Source organism: Adiantum capillus-veneris, chromosome 7, assembly GCF_014529385.1.
Source record: "Adiantum capillus-veneris isolate H3 chromosome 7, ASM1452938v2, whole genome shotgun sequence".
Classification (NCBI taxonomy): domain Eukaryota; kingdom Viridiplantae; phylum Streptophyta; class Polypodiopsida; order Polypodiales; family Pteridaceae; genus Adiantum; species Adiantum capillus-veneris.
Genome location: NC_140937.1, coordinates 80,529,281 through 80,551,330, shown reverse-complemented (window position 1 = coordinate 80,551,330; position 22,050 = coordinate 80,529,281). Strand labels below are relative to the sequence as shown.

The following is a 22,050-nucleotide window of genomic DNA, read 5'->3' as shown; positions in this document are numbered from 1 at the left end:
GCCTAGACCCTGGGCTATGCATAAATCTGCTGACCTGTGAGACTGCAAACTGAATATCTAGCCTCGTGTTGCATACATAAATGAGGCAGCCAACATCAGTTTGATAAAGAGTGACATCAGCAGGATTTCCAGCATCATGTAGACTCAACTTCAAACCTGCTTCCATGGGAGTGGCAATAGGTTTGCAATCCTCAAGTCCAAACTTACATAGCAATGTCTCTATGTAACTTTTTTGACACAAGGCAATACCACCATCACACTACTTAAACTGTATACCCAAGTAATGATGCAACAGCCCCTAATCCTTCATCTTGAAAGTAGCATTCAAATCAGCCTTAAATTCAGAAATATGTCTCTCATTTGGTCCCCAGTGATCAGCAAATCATCGACATAAAGAACCACAATGAGAAGTACATCACCCTCACGCTTTACATACAATGTGCTTTCTGTTGGACTGTTATACGAAAGCCTTGTTTAACCAAATGAGTGTCAGCTTTCTCATACCAAGCACGAGGAGATTGCTTCAACCCATACAAAGACTTCTTACCTTTGCACACTTTGTCCTCTTGTCCTTTGATGACAAAACCATGAGGCTACGTTACATAAACTTCCTCAAATATGTCACCATTCAAGAAAGCAGTAACAATGTCTGATTGATGTACATCCCAACCAAAATGATCTGCCAATGCACATAGAAAACGCACAGTAGTCATACGACAAGTGGGAGCAAAAGTCTCTTCATAATCTATGCCTTTTTGTTGTGCATAACCCTTTGCAAGAAGTAGAGCCTTATGGCGATCGATCTCACCATCCGGCTTGCATTTCAACTTGTAAACCCACTTCGTACCAATGGCCTTTTTTCCATGTGTCATTTTCTATAAGTGCATCATATTCTGATTGCATGGCAGCCATCCAATTTTTTGAATTTTGTGCTTCATCAAAAGACAGAGGCTCCTCAACATCATGTAAACTAGACACAGCCAAAGCATAACAATCTGATGCATAAGATGCTTGGTGAGAGCATGAACGAGTACAACTAGACAAAGGTGCATCCAGTTTACTATCACACAAAGTGTGCACCATCCATTTTGGCATACCTCTAGCCTGCTCATTTTCAGCCCTTTCCTCATCAAGTACATCATGTACATCTGCATCAGTAATAGGCTGATCTAGAACATTTTCAAAAACCCCCATAGGCTGTACATTTTCCTCATTGGAACTTACATTCGTATTTCCACCACTGAAAAGAGGCAACAAAGTGTCATAAATGTCTTGTGAGCTTACATTACTGTCTCTAGTACATGATAGCAAGGGCTGAACAGAATCTTCCACAAACACTACATCCCAAGAAACCAGGATACGTTTTGTTTGCGGATGATACAACCTGTAACCTTTTCTTTCAGGACTATAACCAACAAAAATACATTTGACAGCCTTATTATCATCCAATTTTTTACGTTGCACTTGTGGCACCAAAGCACATGCCAAACACCAAAAACACGCATGTGCTCAATAGAAGGCTTTCCATCATGCCATGCTTCATATGGAATAATAGACTGCAAAGCTTTCATAGGATACCTTTTAAGTACATAAGTGGCACACATGATGGCCTCAAGCCAAAAACAATGCGGCAAAGCTTGACTTTTGACCATACATCGTGCCATTTCTGTCAGTGACCTGTTTTTCCTCTCAGCAACACCATTTTTCTGAGGTGTATAAGGCACTGTACATTGGTGTTTTATCCCACGACTAGCCAGAAATGCATTAAATTCATAAGACATATACTCCCCCCCTCGATGGGAACGGAGGGTGCCCATAGTACATTTCGAGACATTTTCAGCCATAGGTAGAAATTGTTTGAAGCACATAAAAACTTCGGACTTATCTTTAAGCGGAAATACCCATGCATGCCTGGAGTAATCATCAATGAAAGTCACGAAGTACAAGTAATTGCCCAAGGAAGGAGTTTGCATGGGCCCACAAACATCACTTTGTACAAGCTGCAACCTGCATGTGGCCCGAACTGAACCATCCTTTGGAAACTTAGAACGCTACATCTTACCCAAAATACAGCCTTCAGAAACATGTTTGACAGGTGCTTCAAGAGGTGGCAAAGAAGCAACCATATCAGATTTCTGCAAACGCAGCAAACTGGAAAAATTCAGATGACCAAAACGTGCATGCCAAAGTTTTGCATCTGAAATATCCCTTGAATCTGCAACAGCATTTGCAAAATTCTGTCCACACTTGTCATTCAAAGTGAGCTTATACAACCCACGGCACAAAAGGCCAGATGCAACAATTTCATCACCAAAACTGAGATCATGAACTGTACATCTATCATCCACAAATTTGACTACAAGTCCAAGTCTAGCAAGTGCAGATACAGACAAGAGATTCTTCTTGATCCTAGGTACATAAAGTGCATCAACTAGTGTGAAGGAACTGCCATTTGCAGCAGTAAGCACAATCTTTCCAACTCCTCAAACCGGATAAGAGGCATTGTTGGCACAAGTGACTGAATTCCCATTGGGGACAAACTCGAGAGAGGTAAACAATTCACGGTGTGAGGTAATGTGCTTTGTAGCACCACTATCAAAATACCACACATGAGAATCTGCAGCAACAACTGACAAGCATGCATCATGGACAACAAGATTGTAAGTGCACTCTGTGCTGAAAGCCCATTCTTCATCAACATCAACATTTGTAGTGGAACCAGCATTTGCAGTGGAACCACCCTCTTTCTCTTAGCCTCTTTGGCCTTCAACTTAGGACACAACTTGATCAAGTGATCATTAGCTTTACAATAATGGCAATGCATCTTCTTTTTGCCCTCATCAACAGAATTGCTAGACGAAGTGCTGCCAGCAGAAGCATTAGGAACAGAAGTTTTGCCACTCGCAATAGAACCATAAGAAGTGGCTGCATTGCTGTTACCACCCTTTCTTTGAGAAGCAATAAAAGCCTGCTCAATTGCACGATGTCTAGTCCTATTTTTTCTGGAAAGTGACTCTTGCAACAGCAATGTGCATAATGCATCAAACCTAAAAACTTCTAGATTTCCTTGGGTCATCAGTCTCCAAGTACTAGCAAAAGTCTAGTAAGAATCTGGTAAGGCATCAAGAACAGTCTGCACAAGGGAACTGTCTGAAATGACTTCACCTGCAGAAATAAGTTGCTCATTGATATCCTTGACACTAGCAAGGAAAGTTTCCATATCATATTCCTCATGCATAATCTTTGACTCTAGTTCTTTACGCAGCAAAGCAATTTTAGCCTCATTGCGACTTGCATAAAGACCAGCCAAAATATCCCAAGCCTGTTTTGCAAATTTTGCTGAGTGGACGTGAGGAACAATGGTGCGCTTCACAGAGAATGCAATCAATGCATGAGCCTGCGCATTCTTAACATCCCAATGAGCTTGTTCTGCCGTAGGGAAAACAACTCTAGCAGCAGCAATCCTTGCAAGAAGACCTGCAACATCCTCAACATTGCCTACATCCTCAGAACGAGGACGTACATCAATGCCCTGTACAATGTTCCAGACACCCTTTGACACAAGAACATGTTGCATCATATAAGCCCACATAGGGTAGTTGTCCCCATCCAACTTGTCCTCAGCAACAAATATCTTGACCACATCTATGTTGTTGTTGTCAGCCATGGTAAATGCTGCACCTGATGTGAAAACTGCCAAAAAATAGGAGAAACAGAGCGAGAACAACACGTGCTATATAGCACAAACCGTAGAAGACTATAAGGCACCTGTTATGCAGAAAATGGCACTGACAGAAATTTTGCACAAAATGACGAAATTGCCTGGGCAGACCTGCCTGTAGTGGAAACGGAGGCCGAAATGAGTTCAAATCGAAAATCTGAGCAGACCAAGCTCTACAAGATCTCCCAAAGTATTTGTCGACCTACGAACGCTCGCCAAAGCTCACTGAAATCGGAGAAAGTGAGCAGGCGTATAATGGAGCAGCTGGCGACTAAGCTCGGGAGGACACAACCTACTTTGATACCAATTGTTGGAATTAGGGTTGCAGAGAAACACACACAACTTGGAGAAGACGAAGGAAGCTCAAGGCACACAATAGAGAGTGTATTACTTAGTGTGCAATGGAAAAAATTGATAGCCCTAGAGTGATGGGCGCATATACAATGCTCGGGGGAAAAAACCTCCTAAAGAGGGAAAAAATGCCCCGGCGGTCCTAGTGTGTTCACACACATCACTACCACATGTATATGGTAACAAAATAGTATGATGACCTTCCTACCTCGAACAAAGGGTCATTACACGATCATCCAAGAATCAAACTTATCTTTGAGCCGCATGAATCACACACACACACACACACACACACACACACACACACACACACACACACACACACACACAGAGATTATTGATGTCTAATTGCTCTATGAGAGAATTCCATGTTCAAGTATATCTCTGTCTTTTTGGCCAGTATGAAAGCATTCTAGTGCTAGTCATAACAATAAAGGATGTGCATGATGGTGGCCATGGCGAAGGTTGAATAGGGCCATCATAATCAAGGACCATATTACAGTCTGAGGAGCTCACAAATTTTTAAATTTGGTCCTAATTAACTCCATATCATGATGAGCCTCATTGTGAAGACTCAAAGATGACCTCCCTCTAGTGAACCACATATGTCTAAGTGCCCCACTACCCACGATCTCCTCCCACATTTTCCTTAGCCGTCCCTCCTCCTCCCACGTAGGAGCTCGCTACTCGTCCGCGCATGCACGAACGAGCTGTGAGCTCGTTCGTGGGAGGAGGGAGAGTGTTTGCGTTATTTTTCCTACTTTATGCATTTTGCCCTCGAGTCCTTGTCAGCCCCTGCATTTGTTGGCCCAACACCCATCTCTTGCATTGCCCCGTCGTCGACGGCATCATATTTATTGCGCACATCTGCCAAGGGTCACATTTCGTGCTGCTGCGTCCACCGGCAGTCGACCACTGGCCAGTCAGCAGGGCTTGGCAGTGAGGGGCAAGTCATCCAAGCCAATGGCAATCGGCTAGTCAGCTTATGATGGTTAGCTGCCTGCGCTTTTAGCAGAGAGTGTGAGGCATTTACCTGAGAGTGTGAGGGCAGACATCTCAATGTTGAGGGAAAGGCATTGGGGATATTGCGATTATTGCAAGTCATGGTTTGATGAGCCGTTGGCTTCAATCTTACTCCTCGTCCAGCTCTGTTGATAGCCTATCTAAAAATTTGATGAGGCAAGTATTTTGGAACGACCTGCAGACAAAAAAAATATTGGAATTTTCAGATTGTCGAGCTTCCTTAGGAACCTTTACTGCAGAATCCATCATATTAATGTATCATGTATATATATATATATATATATATTAATATTGGTATCCATTACACCGTTGAACAAAAGGCAACCCTATAATTTTTTTTTCCTTAAGCCATTTCTGTTTGCAACCAATAACCAACGTAACATCTCATCTTTACCCTAAGGTGAGTGGTTTCATGCACATGTAGATCTAGCTTTTGGATAAGTTGCTCACTTTTGGCACAGACTCGCCACATCTGCAAGTCCCATTTCGTTCTTCCTTTGATGTGGCCATCTTCTATTGGTGGAAAGTGTTTTAACACCCCCTATCTCTTCCTTCAAGTTCTCACCTTGCCACTATAGTTTTTGAAGGCACATGGGACCATAGTTTTTCCAAGAGGCAATTAACACAATGGTCACGACATAACTTCTGACAATGCAGTGGCCAGCTATGTGCCTGAGTCCTACTATCATGCCATAGTCATAACGGGAGGAATCTCCCCTGAACGCTACTATTGAGTTTTCAATGTATGAACAAGAGCATATTGTTCGGAATAGTTGGTGTTGATTGATGGCATATATAAGCCTCTACTTGTGTTTGCTACAAAAAGCATCATTGGTTAATCAGAAAGCCACAAAGAAATCAGAAGGTTTTGTTATGCCCATGCTATGGCAGTCTTTGGAAACCCCACACTTGGCATAGATAATGCATGACCTAGATAACGACTTATTAATTTTTTCCTTATTAACAATGCATCTAAAGCCATGTTCTATCTATGGAGCCAGACAAAAAGAGAGAGGGAGAGATGGAACCTCCAAGTCGTCCGCGTGCAGAGGCTTCATCCCTCCCTCTTTTTTTTGCCCATGCTACGGTAGTGTTTGAAAACCCCACACTTGGCCTAGATAATGCCTGACCTACATAATGACTTATTAACGCTTTCCTTATTAACGTTGCATCTAAATCCATGTTCTATATATGGATCCAAGGCAAAAAAAGGAGGGATGGAGCCCCCTTGTCGTCCACGCCCGTGCGGACGACTAGAAGGCTCCACTCCTCCCCTTTTTTGTTCCATGGTTCCATAGAGATAACTCAAATATTTTCTAATCATTGGGTAAATGTTAACACTTTCTTTAATTGATTATGCTCCTTGATCATACGCGTAAAACATAAGTGAAATTTTATGCAAAAACATAAGAGATTGTCCAATTTTTTCTGCTTAGATTTTTTTTTGTTTTTGTTAAAGCTCTTATTTTTTAATATAAGTTTGTTATATGATTTTTAAAGTGTTTTTGAGAAATCAAACACCTACTAAACAATAAGTACTTATGAGAATTGTATCAAAATTATATTTTAGAATATTATTTTTGTCTTAAAAATAGATTTGTTTGTTGCCTATTGTAAAGTTTATAATGATTTGAACATCCTTAATCTCATGTGGAGGTCTTCATAATGAAGATGGAGATGATTTTTTTGAAATTTTATGCCAAAACAAAGGAGATTACCCAATTTTTTTTATTTTTGATACATAGAATATTTTTTTGATTTTGGAAAACCTCTACGTCTTGATTATTTTTATTAAATGATTATCATAGTGTATTTGAGAAATCAAACACCCCTACTACACACTAAGAACAATCTTGAAACAATTCTCACAAGTTCTTAGTGTATAAAAGGTGTTTGAGCTCTCTAATCATCCGCTTGCAAGGGGATGATCAGGGAGCTCAACAACTCCTACGTTTTCTATAATTTTATGGTCTCAAAATTACATAAAATATAAGAGTTGTTGAGCTCCCTGATCATCCGCTTGCAAGCGGATGATCATGGAGCTCAAACACCTACTAAACAATACTTATGAGAAATGGTGCCTTGAAATAGTTATTTATAGTGCATTGTTATCTTGAAATTTTGTTTTGTTGGCTATTTTATACTATTGTATCAAAATTACATAAAACTTAAAAGTTGTTGAGGTATCTGATCATCCGCTTGCAAGCGGATGATTAACGAGCTCAAACATCTACAATAAAATAAGTACTTATGAGAATTGTATCAAAATTTTCATTTAGAATTTTACTTTTTCCTTTAAAAATAGATTTATTTTGTTGCCTATTGTAAACTTTATAATGATTTGAACGTCCTTAATCTCCTATAGAGGTCTTTGTAATGAAGATGGAGAGGATTTTTTTGAAATTTTGTGCCAAATCAAAGGAGACTTTGTCCAACTTTTTTAGTTGTTTATACATAGAATATTTTTTGGGTTTTGGCGAACCTCTAAGTTTTGATTATTTTTATTATATATTTTTTATAGTCTACTTAATGACACCCAAGAGGAAGATACAAGTTGAAATTTCCATTCTATATTTGTTCTTCTTTAATGCTTTCTTTAAGTTTAAGATCATATGCATTGTGGGAAGAAAATATTGTTGCAACTCATGAGTCTGACAAAGTCCAAAGATCCCTTATGTCCTCAATTTCAAGATTATAAGGTATTTTGGAACTACATGAAGAAAGAGACATATTGGGCTCATTTGCACTCAAAGGCCTCTCTTTTAATCCAAGGATACAAGTTGAAGGGCCACAATTACCGGAGTCATTTGATGAATTCTTCAACATAATCTTGAAGAATCATGTCGTACATGTATACATAAAGTGAACGATAAGTTATAATTTATGAATGTGTTTACATGTAAAGTAATTGAAAGCCATGCATATATTGATGATAGAAACAATGATGCTTGTAGGATTCAAGCAAGAGACCCATAGTAGTAGAGACATGGACGCACTTACTACGTCCTCTTCTATGGATCATCAAGCAAGCGAAGGGAGTGCGGAGATTGAAGCTAGTAAGGATTCCACAAAAGCTGTCCGCGGTACACACTCCAATGTGCGGACTACTTAAACAACCACTAGAGCTACTTCTACCCCTTTTGTTAGCATTCAGGACAATAAAAGTAAAGGGATTATAGAACCTCCTAGCACCTCAAGAGATCCCAAGCGGATGAATGTGGTTGAGGTCTCTGTTGCAGAGTCCTCTCTAGGCTGAGAGCGTCGGGAGAGATGACCTATGACTTGTTCTATTGGTGAGTTTTCTCAAATGTGTTTGAATTTAAAGTTTATTGCATCTAAATATTGTTAGAAAGTTACCACTATAAATAATGGTTGCAAGATTCCAGTACCAGACTTTCGGTGATGCTCTACTTGTTGATGTGACCCAGATTGATATATTTTCTCTAATTAGGTAAATGTAACGACCATGAAAGATTAAATTTAGTTTTTTTTTCAATATATGGAATGTTTTTTATATAGCATGAACAAGTTTTTTGCCACTCAAAAGACGCATCTTTATAGCAAAGATGGAGTGTCATGTCAAAAGGTAGCTCAATTGATATTTGCAAATTTTCCTGCAGGCTTATTGGTGGACACCCTTGGTCCTATCCCATGGGGTAAGTAAAATTTTGTGATTTTAAACGGTTACGATAAAGTAACTTGTCTATTGACATTTTGGTTTGTTTAGAGGGCATGCCTATTCCCAACTAGAATACATTTTTGTCGGGTTTGATGAGGGGTTGTATGGATCTCGCTTGTGAGTATTTGGCGGATGAGGGATTCTTGGTCACCATGTGCTTAGCTGAACACATAGGGGAGTTCCTTGCAGATGCATCAAGAGTGGGGCTTGTGCTTCATTGTACTTGGACGCTTATGTGTGACTCTAAGGCATATCAACATCCTGTCACTAGAGAGACGGTAAGGTCACTGATGTTTTAGTGAATCTTTTATTTATTTATTCTATGGCAAGATTTTTAATCTAGTAATATCATATTTTCAATTTGCGTGTCCGAATAGGTGCTTGATCTTACAATGTGTCTTTGGCATCGTGTTGGGCAAGATGTGATAAGGTACGATAGAGAGAGTGGGGAGAAGATTTCAAAGAGGTGCTTTCCAGCATACCGTAGCTATATATTAGATGATTGTGTTTCCCCCACAGATGTTGATGGTGAAATTGTTAGAGGTGGTGCAGAGAGAAGTAGTGTTTCTTTTGGTAAGTCACAAATCTTGTATGATGTTGATTTGAATGTTCCTTGTATTAAGTTTGACACATTGTTTCCACTTGCAAGAGTCATGTGTTTATTTCTTTGTTGGTGACATGGTTAGGTGGTTGCTGGCAACATTCACGGAGCGTTGAGAATATGTCCTGGATGTACTCTATGAGTGGTGTCTTTCTGTGTGTGGACCCATGACAAGCTAAGAGAGAGAGGGTTTTGTTTTTTTAGAAGATCCATACATTTAATTTTGCTGCTATGATCTATGGATCATGTACTATTTTGTCACAATTTTTTGGGTGGTAACAATGTGTGACTACATTGTTGGTGCCACTATGTTTGGCATGACTCTATGTTAGAATGAGATAGATTTGAGACCACCTTGTGAAGTTACATGCCATACTTTTAATGCCTTTTTAAAGAGCATACTTTTTCTTGAGGTGGTAGCTAACAAAAAAATTATTTGAAGTGTTTTTTGTTAAGTCTTTTTATTTTTTTGAATGTCCTTAATCTCTTGTACATGCCTTTGCGATAAAGATGGAGAGGTACTTTTTAAAATTCAATTGTTAAAACAAAGGAAACTCTAACTTTTTTATTTTGGGTACTTGGAAATTTGGGTTTGGATTCATATTGTTTACTTTTAGCCTATAGTTTGTGTGCAAGTTTTGTCTTTGACAAGCTCATTTATGCCTTGTTGCATTGCAAAAGAACAAAAATATAGTACTAATTTATTGCAAAGGATTTTTGTTGTATTTTTTTTTCTGAACGTCCTTAATCTCTTGTAGAGACCTTTGTGATAATGAAATTTTAAAGCTAAAAAGAAGGAAACTCTGTCAAATTTTTTTGGTTGTTTGTATGTGGAAATCTGGTTCTGGATTCATGTTGTTAATGTTTAGCCTATAGTCTGTGTGCAAGTTTTGTCTTGGACAAGCTTTTTTAGACCATGCTGCATTACAAAGGAACGAAAAAGTACTACTAATTGCAAAAGCACAAAACAGGAAGCTCGCCAAAAAAATTCCCTCTATAGGGACTGGAGCAAGTTGGCTATACCACTCTTCTTCTATTCCCATTGTCACAGAGCTTGTCTCAGGGTATGGAGTAATAGGTACTAGAGATTTTTCATCCAACTATCCCTCAGGTAGCATATAATTGACCGGTATAGCATTATTCCCAAGGAGTGGTGGTTGTTGGTCTAATAATGGTTGTGGTCGCTCTATATTCATTGACGATCTCTTCATGGGTGCCACATTTGTCAGGTAGCAATACATGTGTTGTCCTTGTGGCCTCATTGGCACGTACTGAACATTCCCATTGTATTTAGGCTTGTAGTAACACTCTTTTGTCTCATGATTTTTCCATTTTCCTTCAATGGTGCACCATTTTAATTGCCTTTGTTGTTGTTCTTGATTTGGCCCTTGCATTGGGCCCCTAAACGACATCCTTTGCATATTGATCATCATATCATTCATGCGTTTCAGCATGTCCTCTATAAAACTGGCAAATGCCGCAATAGCTGGTCTGACTTGTGATGGCATGGTGGTTGTTTTTTGCTTTGTGCACATTTAACTTTACTTTCCTCATGAGATAAATCTCGCAATAAACACTCAGGTCAATCGCATCTAGACTACATGTTTCCAAGTTATATGTTTTTTGCTATACAAGATAGCATGTAATTCCTTGTTTAATAGTCCTTCCAAAATAATGAGACGAGTCTTTCCTCGGTTGGAATTTCCAACTCCGGACATCTGTCTATATATAGCCTCATTTGACTCACACTATCCCTTACAGTCTCTCCCTATTTCTGCATGAAACCATAGATTTGTGCCACTGTACTGTGCTTTATCCCCATTTTGAAACAACTAGCAACAAATCTCATTGCCAAGGTTGGCAAGTTGGTTATTGATCCAAGTGGTATGGTTTGAAACCAAGTCAAATCTTTGCCTTAGGTCATCTCGAACCCCTTAAACTATATATGGAAGTCAGTTATGCACTTAGATCTCAAACCCTGTCTAAAGCTGGCCAAAATGGTCATAAGGATCCCCCGATCCACTGTATCTTTTGACCCACTTTTGGAAAGTTGTTGGTCTGACTCTACAATTGTGTTCTACACCCGCTCTTTCTCGTCTAATTGTTGTCTCTCCCATTAATCCCTCAAACCAGTTGTTTGGTGAGTGTGACTCATGTGGACCCCTTCTCGTAGCTCTGCACAAGCGCTTTTTTCGCACTCTTCACCATTTTGAGCAAAAAGGGGGCACGAATGATAGGGCTGGTCAACAACTACTTGCATCTTGGGCGATCTCGCATGTGATAGTCCACCGGAAAAGATCGACGGGAAAATCAATATTCTTGTGTCCAAAAAAGGGGTACCAATTGCATGATAGCATGAAGCCACTTGATCGGCAGGAAAATCAATATTCTGTGTTCAAAAAAGGGGTACCAATTGCACGATAGCATGAAGCCACTTTTAAGTCGAAAACGCTAGCAAAAGGATCGATCCCACATCGATCGGCCAATATTTAACCTCAATTGAGATTGTCGTTACAAATCTCGCTGATTGCTGACCAAAAATGGTGCCTTTTCATTATATTTTAAAGGGATAGATGGGTACTTACAAAGAAACCCATTCCATTATTGGCCCGTTGTGCACATAGACTGTGAAAAAAATATGCACGATGTGTTCTTTTTTTTGGTAGCAGTTAGGGCATTTTCGCCCGATCAGTTACAAGAGCACCTTCGAACATTACTCGACCACGATCGAACCCATGACTCGGGTGATGGAGATCAAATGCTCAACCAACCGAACTGCCTCCTATCCATGCATAATGTGTTCTTCATAACCATAAAAAACCACAAGAATGGAGAACACAATATGTTCATGATGTATTCTCCATAAACATAAAAGGACACAATAATGACATTACTAAAATATGACAATTTGATCAAAGCCGGTGTTTAAAGGGTTTCTCTAGTTGTTCGGTGCACCCAGCCCACCTGAGGAGGATAATTTTTAACTTGGGAAAATTACCAAAATACCCCTCTAATTTGTGGAAACCCCTCAAATTTTCCAAAATTCCCAAAATACCCCTGGTTGTGAGATTTATTTTTTCCAAAGATAAAAATTTTGTACCTTTCATAAGAAGATTGATTGTCTATCAACACAAGATACTAAAACTAGAATGAGTAGGTTATGTAGGCTTTGAAGATGAATTGCTTCATTATTTTTAGATATAATTGCCCTTTTTTGCGAGGTAATTTGTGACCAATTACATGCTAAGCACTCAAAAACGGATCTTGATTGTAAGAAAAGAATAAAGAACTGGTAAGTTTGAATAATGTACCAAAATAGATAAAAGGGTATTTGGGGAATTTTTGAAATTTGAGGGGTATTTTGGGAATTTCCACAAATTAGAGGGGTATTTTGGTCATTTTCCCTTTTAACTTTGTAGGAAGATGAGAGAGAGAGAGAGAGAGAGAGAGAGAGAGAGAGAGAGTGTTGTAGACTTCAGCCGAGAGTGATGCTGATGCGTGTGCTCATCACAAGGAGGAGGTGATTTGGGTGGCCGCAGATGAATACCTGCGCATTTCTCGGTGCAGTTTCTAGTCTCCTCTAGTGCATTTGCAGCCATGTTTGTATTACTTGGATAGGCATTTCCAAAGCAAACATAATGGGCTGTATTTCTTTGTGTGTGTTATGTTGGTAGCCACCAAACTCTTGCATGAGTCTTTTGCCTTCCCTCAATCTTGTCCCTCTCCTCCTCCCTTCTCTTGCTCCTCCTCATGCACTTAGTGGGCACTCATCAACTGCACATCGACAGCGAGAGATATACAAGGTCGTCTACAGTAGACGAAGGCAATTGCCTTGGATTGATGTCTACATAAAACAAAAACAGAAACGAAAGCAGGACAATCCACATACTAACCTCAAGCACACAATAAAAAAAAACAGAGCGCCAAGCAAAAAATCACCACCTCTTCTATTCCAAAACATAGCAGCTCTATGCATGCACTCCACAAACCCTACGTTTCAGTGTGTACACAAGAACGACCACAACTCCCAAATAGAGGCAACATGGGTTCACCCCACACCCCCCAAGATCCTTTGTACAGGGTGACAGGCAGGCCATATCACAAGCTGTCACAGACTAGTCCTCGTGTTAGGATGATTGCACAGAAAAGCTAACGAACTGACCCATTACAGGGACTCCATTGACGCCCCACCGGACAAGGTCAATTCACACCTATGTGAATCAGCACCGATTTCTGATATCTCCAGATGTGGACAACAATGTAGCGGGTAGACTTGTGAGGCTTCAATACATCACCTCTGATCCTGAAGACGTGTCAAGAGCACCATGCTTTGTTGGATTCATCTACCTGGTAAGTTATTGATATATGGTGACTTTGTTCGATTTCTCTCTCTTCTAGCTCAAAACTCCTCAAAATTTCTTCTCCAACAGGTCCTTCCAACTCCTTGCTTTCAACGTGGCTTTTCTGCTGATGCCTGTGTATTTACCTTTCTGGAGTCCTGAAGATGCTTTGGTGCTCACTTTTATCATTCACTTCCTGATAACTTAGTCCAAGACACAGCCGTAATGAGTTGCACATTTAGAAAGATGTTCTAGGTCGTTAAAGCGAGTCTTTAGTGTTCTTTAACACAAGGAGCACCCTTTGCAGATATCTGCTCAAGACAATAAATGAAGACGGCACCAATATTTCAAATTGAAAACATCTTACCATATACAACTAGCGAATTTACAACGCTTTAAAGCATTCATACAGAGTTTTCCATATACAACAGCCTTCAATTTTAAGTCTAAAATCCTAGTCCCCCTTTATGATCAGTGTTAAGGCAATTCAGGCTTTCACAGTATAAGTGTCTCGTGGTTGTATCAGAAAGGTGTAAGGGCCAATGCCAAAAGTATGTACTTAAATTGCCTTGCCATCATGGCTAAATCTTCTAATTTACAGCTCTAAACAATGTCATTAGTGACAAGAACAAGTTGATAATGTCAAGATAAAGAGCCACAGATGCCCAAGCATATTCATCATATGTATACCGCTTGATTAGATTGTCAGTGTCGTAGATGATGTAGCCGCAAAAAATAAGCGAAGCAATGCCTCCAATGATAGCGTGTGATAGCCTTCCAAGTGGGAAAAAGATCTATATTCATAAAAAGTAGTCATTACAAGATTCACAATCAGAGCTTCCAATCAATGACTTCTCTTTAGAATGCATTTGTATTACCTGAATTATAATAAAGACAATTATTATCATGAGTGACGCAAACAAGATTGGACCCAAAAAGCTGAAATCATGGCCTCGTCTAGCCGCCCAGAAAGTATAGAGAGTCAATGATACAACCACGACTGCAGTAAGCAATGCTGATTCCCAAATCACCTTCGCTGCAAGCAATCATTTAAACTGTGAAAAAGATGCAAAATTGGACATGTGCCTTTTTCCACAGTTATTCAGTTGTTGAAAATGAGAATGGCAATACCTTCTGTGAAAGCAGCGGCAATGCCAATGGTGAAGCTTATGCTAGCTGTGAAGAGAGCTAGCAGTATGAGGTTAAGAGGGAATATTTGACGATAGCAATACAAGGGGCAGAGAACTGTAAACAAACCCAAAAGAGAATAAGTCATTTGAGAGAATAATAATAATGGTGTCTGTCCACTAAACAGCAGATTATCCTCTTAACATCTTACAAAACAACAGCCACTATGCAACCAAAGAGCATGGCTTTCAACTTTCATAGGGCTTAAAATCACAACCTTTTAGGTGAATTCCCAAGACGCGACAAAGCAACAGCCCAATGTGAATGAAAACACTACTTTCATGGTGAATACTCGCCAAAATGCTTATGTTCACCATGCATAGAACATCATATGCTCTGAAGTAGAATAATAACAAATGTCTATCATCGGAAGTTGCAAAACAAGCAATCACCATATGTGAAAATTGACAGCAGAATCCACTAAAGATTGTTACAATGTCCAAATTAACATTTATAGTTATCAATTACAAGCTAAACCTATGTCAAAATATGTAACAACCAAATGAGTGAAATCATCGCTCACAAGTAACGAACAACGTATTAACAGTTAAATAAAGTAAGCAACAATAGAAAAGGTTTGAGGTATGAATATTTACAGATAAAAGGCAGGAAGGCAATGCCGATGATTATTCCTGGCGTCCTGACAAGAAATTCGGAAACAGGATGGTAGAAGGCCACGGTGCCAGCCACTATCGCTGTGAGGATCAATTGCATGCTGAGGATGGTGTACACTTTTCTAATGAAGGCCCATCTCATGGCATTCTCATCTGGTGCGATGTAGGGATAAAGAGGTGGCTGATGGCCGTACCCTGATTCAACATCTCCGTACTCTCTTTTCAAAGAAGGGGGATACACAGGGCCAGGTGCTCCCATAGGTGGCATACCATACTGATAGCCTGAAATTGGGGGTGGCACGACTACAGGATGTCTTGCAGGATCCATAAAGATTGCAGACTTGAAGCACGATGAAAGGAGACTTCAAAACCCTAAAACAACAGAAGCAATGGTTCAAAATCAACTACATTTGCAGCCCTCTCCGGATACAGCGAGCATAAACTCTCAAAGATGCTGCGTACGACGCAAGAACCGAAACTACGTTTGCTGGAAATGAAAGAAAGGAGTTACCTGTGTGAGGGGGAACTGGCCTTGTGCCGAATGGAGGTGGAGACGAAAGAAGGAATAGCGGAGGTGGATTGTATCCTTCAAAGTGGAACCATGGCGGGAAGTTCGCTTGCAGAAGACGAGTAGCACCACCTGCCCGGTCGAGATGCTTCTGCCAAGTGTCGTGAACGTTCCAGATCATTTGAGTGGGTCACCGAGAGAAGAGCTTTTAACTTCGTCCCATGTTACCAACATTAACCCCGAAGGGGGGGGGGGGGAAAGGTTGGGAGGGAGGGAGATAGATAGATAGATAAATAGATTGTATTATCGTCCGCGGAGGTCAGATATGACCTATGGGATCTGATGACAAAACATTACAACGGTTGCTTGCCAATGAAGCATGGATACATATCAGTTAAGGACTGAGGGTCCGTCAAAAGGGTAATGAAAATGAAAAGGAAGATGAGGGATGAAACCTAGGGGGGCTCCAATGGAAGGGGGGCCGGTTTAGGAGTTCGAAACTCCCGGATAATGGCTTTACCACTTCGATAGATTGCCCATTTGCTTTGTTTGCGAGCTTCGTGCATCTTCTTGAGTTCACTTTCTTTGACCTTGAGTTGATTTGGGGTCAACTCTTCGGAGATCCAAAGCTTTGTTCTCTTCAGGAGGTAAGACTGGCTTAGTAGCTTCCGTCGCTCTTCTTTGTCCTTGAAAGTAAGGATACAATGCTTGGGTGGCACACTACTGTGTGTGTCGTTGATCCAAGAGATGGTTTCTGGCTTGATAGTTATTGGTTGGAGAATGTCGTTAAGCTTGGTGATTGCATCTTCAAGGGTATCCTCCTCTGTGCACCATGGCGGATGAAGTCCGCCAATCCGAACCTTCATGCCAATGGATTCTTGTAATCGATTTTCTCGTAATGCTGTCTGTACTTCAGTGACAATCTTTTTATGTGTTTCTTCATGAGCTTCTTCTTGGACTGCTTTGATTTCCGCCTCAGATGCTTTTGCAATTGGAGCTTGGCTCCCGATGTCCTTCATTTCCTCAAGCTTGCTCAAATGCTCTTTGAGTTGAGCATTTTCTGCAATGAGCTCTTGGACTTGGGCCTCTAGGGTTGTGATTCTCCTGTCTTGACGCGCAGCCAGATCCTTCTTTGGTGTTGCTTCGCGACCGCAAGAAAAGTTTTGTGATTGCGAGTGATTGGCGTCGAAGTCATCGTCTTTCGAGGGTGGAAACAACCTTCTGTTTTTTTGAAAATTAGGTTTGTCCTTGTTTTGTGGTGCCGCCTCGTGCCTTTGCAGGCGATACGGGATGCAGCTGCAAAACGAGGGAGGGCGAGGATGCGGGGGCAGGGCGAGGAAGCCGCGTCAAATCGTGAGCAGCAAGGCCAAGCCGTGAGCGGAAGAAGCTAATGCTGCCGAGAGAGAGAGAGGGCTGGGTTTTGGGCAAGGCTAACGCCGCCGAGAGAGAGAGAGGACTGGGTCTCGCTCTATGGCAGGCCGTGCTAGGGCTTAACGCCTCCCCACAGAGCCGCCCTCGCCCAGGGGAGACGAGCAGGGGGAAGAGAGAGAGAGAGAGAGAGAGAGAGAGAGTATATCGATACTATCTATAAAAATGTTTTTTTGAGGCGAACTAGTATGGCGAACCGCCTTCGATGACGCCTCTCTCTCTTCGCGTGAGAGAAAACCGATACAAACTTGGTGGATCTTAACCATCTTCAAAAGGCCAAGATGGTCAATGAGAGCAAACTGATACAATCTTAGTGGATCTAATACAATGTCTAGGTACAAAATAAAATGAAGGAAAAAAAAAGCTAAAATGAACATCTGACTGAGGATCCCAACATCAGGCACTGTGTGTGTGTGTGTGTGTGTGTGTGAGAGAGAGAGAGAGAGAGAGAGAGAGAGAGAGAGAGAGAATGAGAAATGAAATGAAATGCTATATTAACCTCTTTAAAAGTCCAAAATGACTAATGAGAGAAAATTGATACAAACTTAGTGGATCTTAACCGTCTTCAAAAGGCCAAAATTATGGCTGATGAGAATATAATCTTAGTGGATCTAATACAGTGTCTGGTTACGAAATAAACTGAAGTAAATTAAAAGCTAAAATTTGATGTCGAGACGCTTGCCTTCGGTAGAGCAGGTGTCAAAGGTGACCTTGGGAGTGGTGTAGGCGGGCAGGAGGTTGAGGAGGGTGCAAAAAGCTGCAGCGCAAGCGGAGGGGGTTGTTATGCCGGAGGTAGGGGCTGAGACCCATACGACGACACGGATGTGTTGTGCTCATCATCATCGCCGTTGTAGCCCATTACCAACTCGCACACGTTTCTGGCTCACTTGCAAACAGCGTGCTATGGGCGAGCTTTGAGACAGAGAAGCCAGGGTGTTGCTGGCGACTTGAGCGAGAGAGAGAGAGAGAGAGAGAGAGAGAGAGAGAGAGAGAGAGAGAGAGAGAGAGAGAGAGCTTTAAGAAAACCTGCTACAACGTCATCCAAACACTCATCCCATTTTGCTCTGCTTATTAATATAATAAGTGTTGCCAAACTTGCTTCAATATCATGTGCCAAATCCGTTGCAGTATCCCGCATTTCAAGGGATTGTAATCTATTGGTTCAAAGTCTCATACTCCACTCACCCACAACCCGAGACCTGCTCCCAATCTGTACTCAATATATCGGCAACCCGAGGCCGTGCTGGGCGAGGATGAGGGTGGGGGATGCCACGTGAACTACTGACTGTGCCACGAAGGCCAAAAGATTGGGGGTAATGGGAGCGCCAAAGGGAGGGGAAATCCCTGACTGCAGGGATTTGCAGCCACGTGGAGGGCCACCCCTTCCCTTTTAATATAGATATTAGATATTAGATAGGTTGTGAAGGCGTAACCCCTACAAAGAGGTGGGTGTGGAGCCTTCTTAGATAGGTTGTGAAGGCGTAACCCCTACAAAGAGGTGGGTGTGGAGCCTTCTTAGATAGGTTGTGAAGGCATAACCCCTACAAAGAGGTGGGTGTGGGGCCTTCTTACAGTAAGTAAAGATAATTTTGTATGGCCCCCCACACCCACCCACACGCACGCTCACACATAGTCCCCACCAACATTCATACATCCAAATTCATGCACATTGCCCATCCATAGATATGGACATCACATTGAAGGGGTACACTTTTGCAAGGCTAGAGTTTATGGTGATGGGAGCTTTTGTTGAAGCAGAGTGCATTAAAAATGCCTAGCGTTGGAGTTGAGGAGGCAGGTGGAAAGTAAGGGAGCCTTCCTCTGCCCCCCCCCCCCCCCCCCCCCCCCCAAAAAAAAAAAAAAAAAGACTCTTACTTTTCCATCCACACACATACAACCCATGCACATATGAGGGATTGCAATTGGCTACCATGCAAAATTTCAACTTTTGCCCATTTATACAATCATCAACATCACTACCTAGGGCCATATAATCAAAAACCCACACACAGGCGGACCATAAACCCACACACAGACTGAGGCATGAGCCACATCCACAAACACCTCATGTACACACATCACATTCTTAGTTGGCCCCCCGTCACACGCAATGAAAGAATTCTTAACTTGTCTCTGGCCCCATCTTATACTGACCAAGAAATTCAACTTCGCAATGTTTAGAAGTCATTGGGAGCTCTTGCATCAATGCACCGCATCACCAATAGCCCTTGGCCCATTACCTCTTCGCTCTCCTAGTCCTCGACTCCACTCACCTTGACTTCCACTAGCCTAAGACTCCACATTACTGATGATTGTGATCATAGTTGTTTCGGTGATGATGACAATGGCCATCGCCTTGCAAACCACACACACAGGCCGAAAGAGATCTGAACGTGGAGGCAAGTCTCGATAGGCAGTTGAGAGAGAGAGAGAGAGAGAGAGAGAGAGAGAGAGAGAGAGAGAGAGAGAGAATTATCGTCCACAAAGGTCAGATATGACCTATGGGACCGGAGGACAACGCATTACAAAAGATACATCTGAGTTAAGGACTGAGGGTCCAGTGGGAGGGGAACAAAAGACAAAACTCTAAAAACCCTAAGGGGGGGGGGGGGGGGGGGTGAGAGGGGAACCATTTTGGGAGTGCAGAACTCCTGAATAATGGCTTTACCTTCTCGATAAACTGCCCATTTTCCGGCCGTGCGTGCTGCTCGTACCTTTTGTAGGCCGGGGGTGAGATCTTCTGCAAATTAGATTTTGGTACCCTTGAGAAGCCTTGATTGTTGAAGGAATTTAATTCGGTCCACTTTGGTCTTGAAAGTGAGGATCACATGATTAGTGAGATGCTCATGTGTGATGGAGTCGATTGTTGATGGATCCCACTCTATCATGTGGATTGTTGTTTGGATGCGGGCAATGGATTCGTGGTTGAGGTCTCCCTCTCCTTTCCAGTCACTTGGCAGCCCCCCAATGCGAACATTGAGGGCGATCTCCTCTTGCCGTTGTCGTTCGCGTAGTGTGAATGCCACACGGTCATCAACCTTGTGGGTGATGGCTTCTTGTACTTGGTTTTTGACCGCCTTTGTGAGGGTGGTCGCCACTTCTTCCTTTGTTTTGTCAAGCTTGTTTTGCATCTGTTCCGTTGCTTCCTTCTGGTGGTTCTCCACTGCGATTAGCCGCGTCTCGATGGCGATGAGCTTTTGTTTCAGCTCGTCATTCTCCTTGCGGAGTCATTCAACTTCATGCTGAAGGCGGATAAGACTGTCCGTTTTAGGGGGTGTTGTCACGACCCCTGCAAATGTGGGTTTGCTTCAGGATGAGGCATGGGTGGCCATTCGAGGGAACACACCCTTCAACTGTTGAGGGTAGGGTTTTTTTTTTGAAAATATGGTTTCCAAAAAAATGGGGGCGCGCTGTCGAGTTGGATGGGACAGAGGCCGCCAAGTCGTCGAGGGGTAGTAGAACAGCAAAGGACGCCGGGGGCGGGCTGTATTGCACAGTGGCGCGGGGTTACGACCGCAAAAGCTGGGGGATGCAGGTCGGCAGGCAGGGATGGCAGTCACAGAGCATGGGCGACGACCGCCCGCAGGTTTCACCTTGGGGCTGAGGGCGGAACTGGTGCAGTAACGCCCCCCCCACGGAGCCGCCCTCGCCCAGGGGGAGACGCACAGAGAAGGTTGAGTTTTAGGGTTTCTCGACGGGGGGGGGAGGGGGGGGGGGGGTGGGGAGAGAGAGAGAGAGAGAGAGAGATCTGGGCAATGAACGGTGGTGGTGTCGTTTGCGGAGCTGCTTATTGTACGCAGTGAAGAGCGAGAAGCTTGGGACGAAGTGGGGCACCAACATCTGATCAACGCCAACAGTGGCTTGGTGTCAAGCAATCATGGAGTGGGAGCTTGCATCTGAAGGCCAACGGCTCAGTGTTGTCCCTAATTCCATGTGAGCTTTCAACAAGCTTGCGGATATGCATGCTCTCACTATGGCGCATCTCATGAGGCAAGCCACCGTCATGTCTGAGCCATGCACATGTGCTTGGTAGCAAGGTCTCTCTCTCTCTCTCTCTCTCTCTCTCTCTCTCTCTTATATATATATATATATATATATATATATATATATATATATATATATATATATATATATATATATATATATATATATATATATATATATGTATATGTGTGTGTGTGTGTGTGCGCGCGCACGCGCTCATGCACGTGTGCGTCCCTGGCTGTGTCTTTGAGATTCTGATGCCCATAATCAGGCAGCAGGCGGCCATGTTGGGCAACGTGGAAGTTGGAAGGTCTAGGAGGCTCAACTGATGGCATTGAGAAAGGGAGGTCGGGAAGAAAAAGAGAGGGGGAAGCTAGCGAGAAGCTCCTGAGAGGGAGGTGGGCCAGTCAGTAGCTCATTGCATAGGTGCGAAATGATTGCAATTATACTGATGGTGTGAAGGTTGAGAGGGCCTACAACGGAAGGAGAGAAAGCGGGAGGAGGGCTAAATATGGGCCATGACGCTAATGGCAACACACGCCTCAAGGTAGCTGGGTATGGTGCTAATGGCAATCGGCAACTCAAGGTATAAGCTTAGTGGTAGCTCGCATCT

At 42.3% G+C, this 22,050-nt stretch overlaps 1 protein-coding gene across 1 annotated transcript; it reads right to left on the bottom strand.

The window, feature by feature from the left end:
- Positions 1-14,248: 14,248 nt before the first annotated feature.
- Positions 14,249-16,179, bottom strand: LOC147454113 (protein LIFEGUARD 2-like). The gene is made up of 5 exons (XM_086517280.1): positions 16,029-16,179; positions 15,500-15,889; positions 14,847-14,960; positions 14,594-14,751; positions 14,249-14,509 (listed from the first exon to the last, which is right to left on the bottom strand). The coding sequence occupies exons 2-5, from the start codon at positions 15,843-15,845 to the stop codon at positions 14,306-14,308; spliced, it is 822 nt and encodes a 273-aa protein (XP_086373406.1). The 5' UTR covers positions 15,846-15,889; positions 16,029-16,179; the 3' UTR covers positions 14,249-14,305.
- Between the last annotated feature and the right edge of the window lie 5,871 nt (positions 16,180-22,050).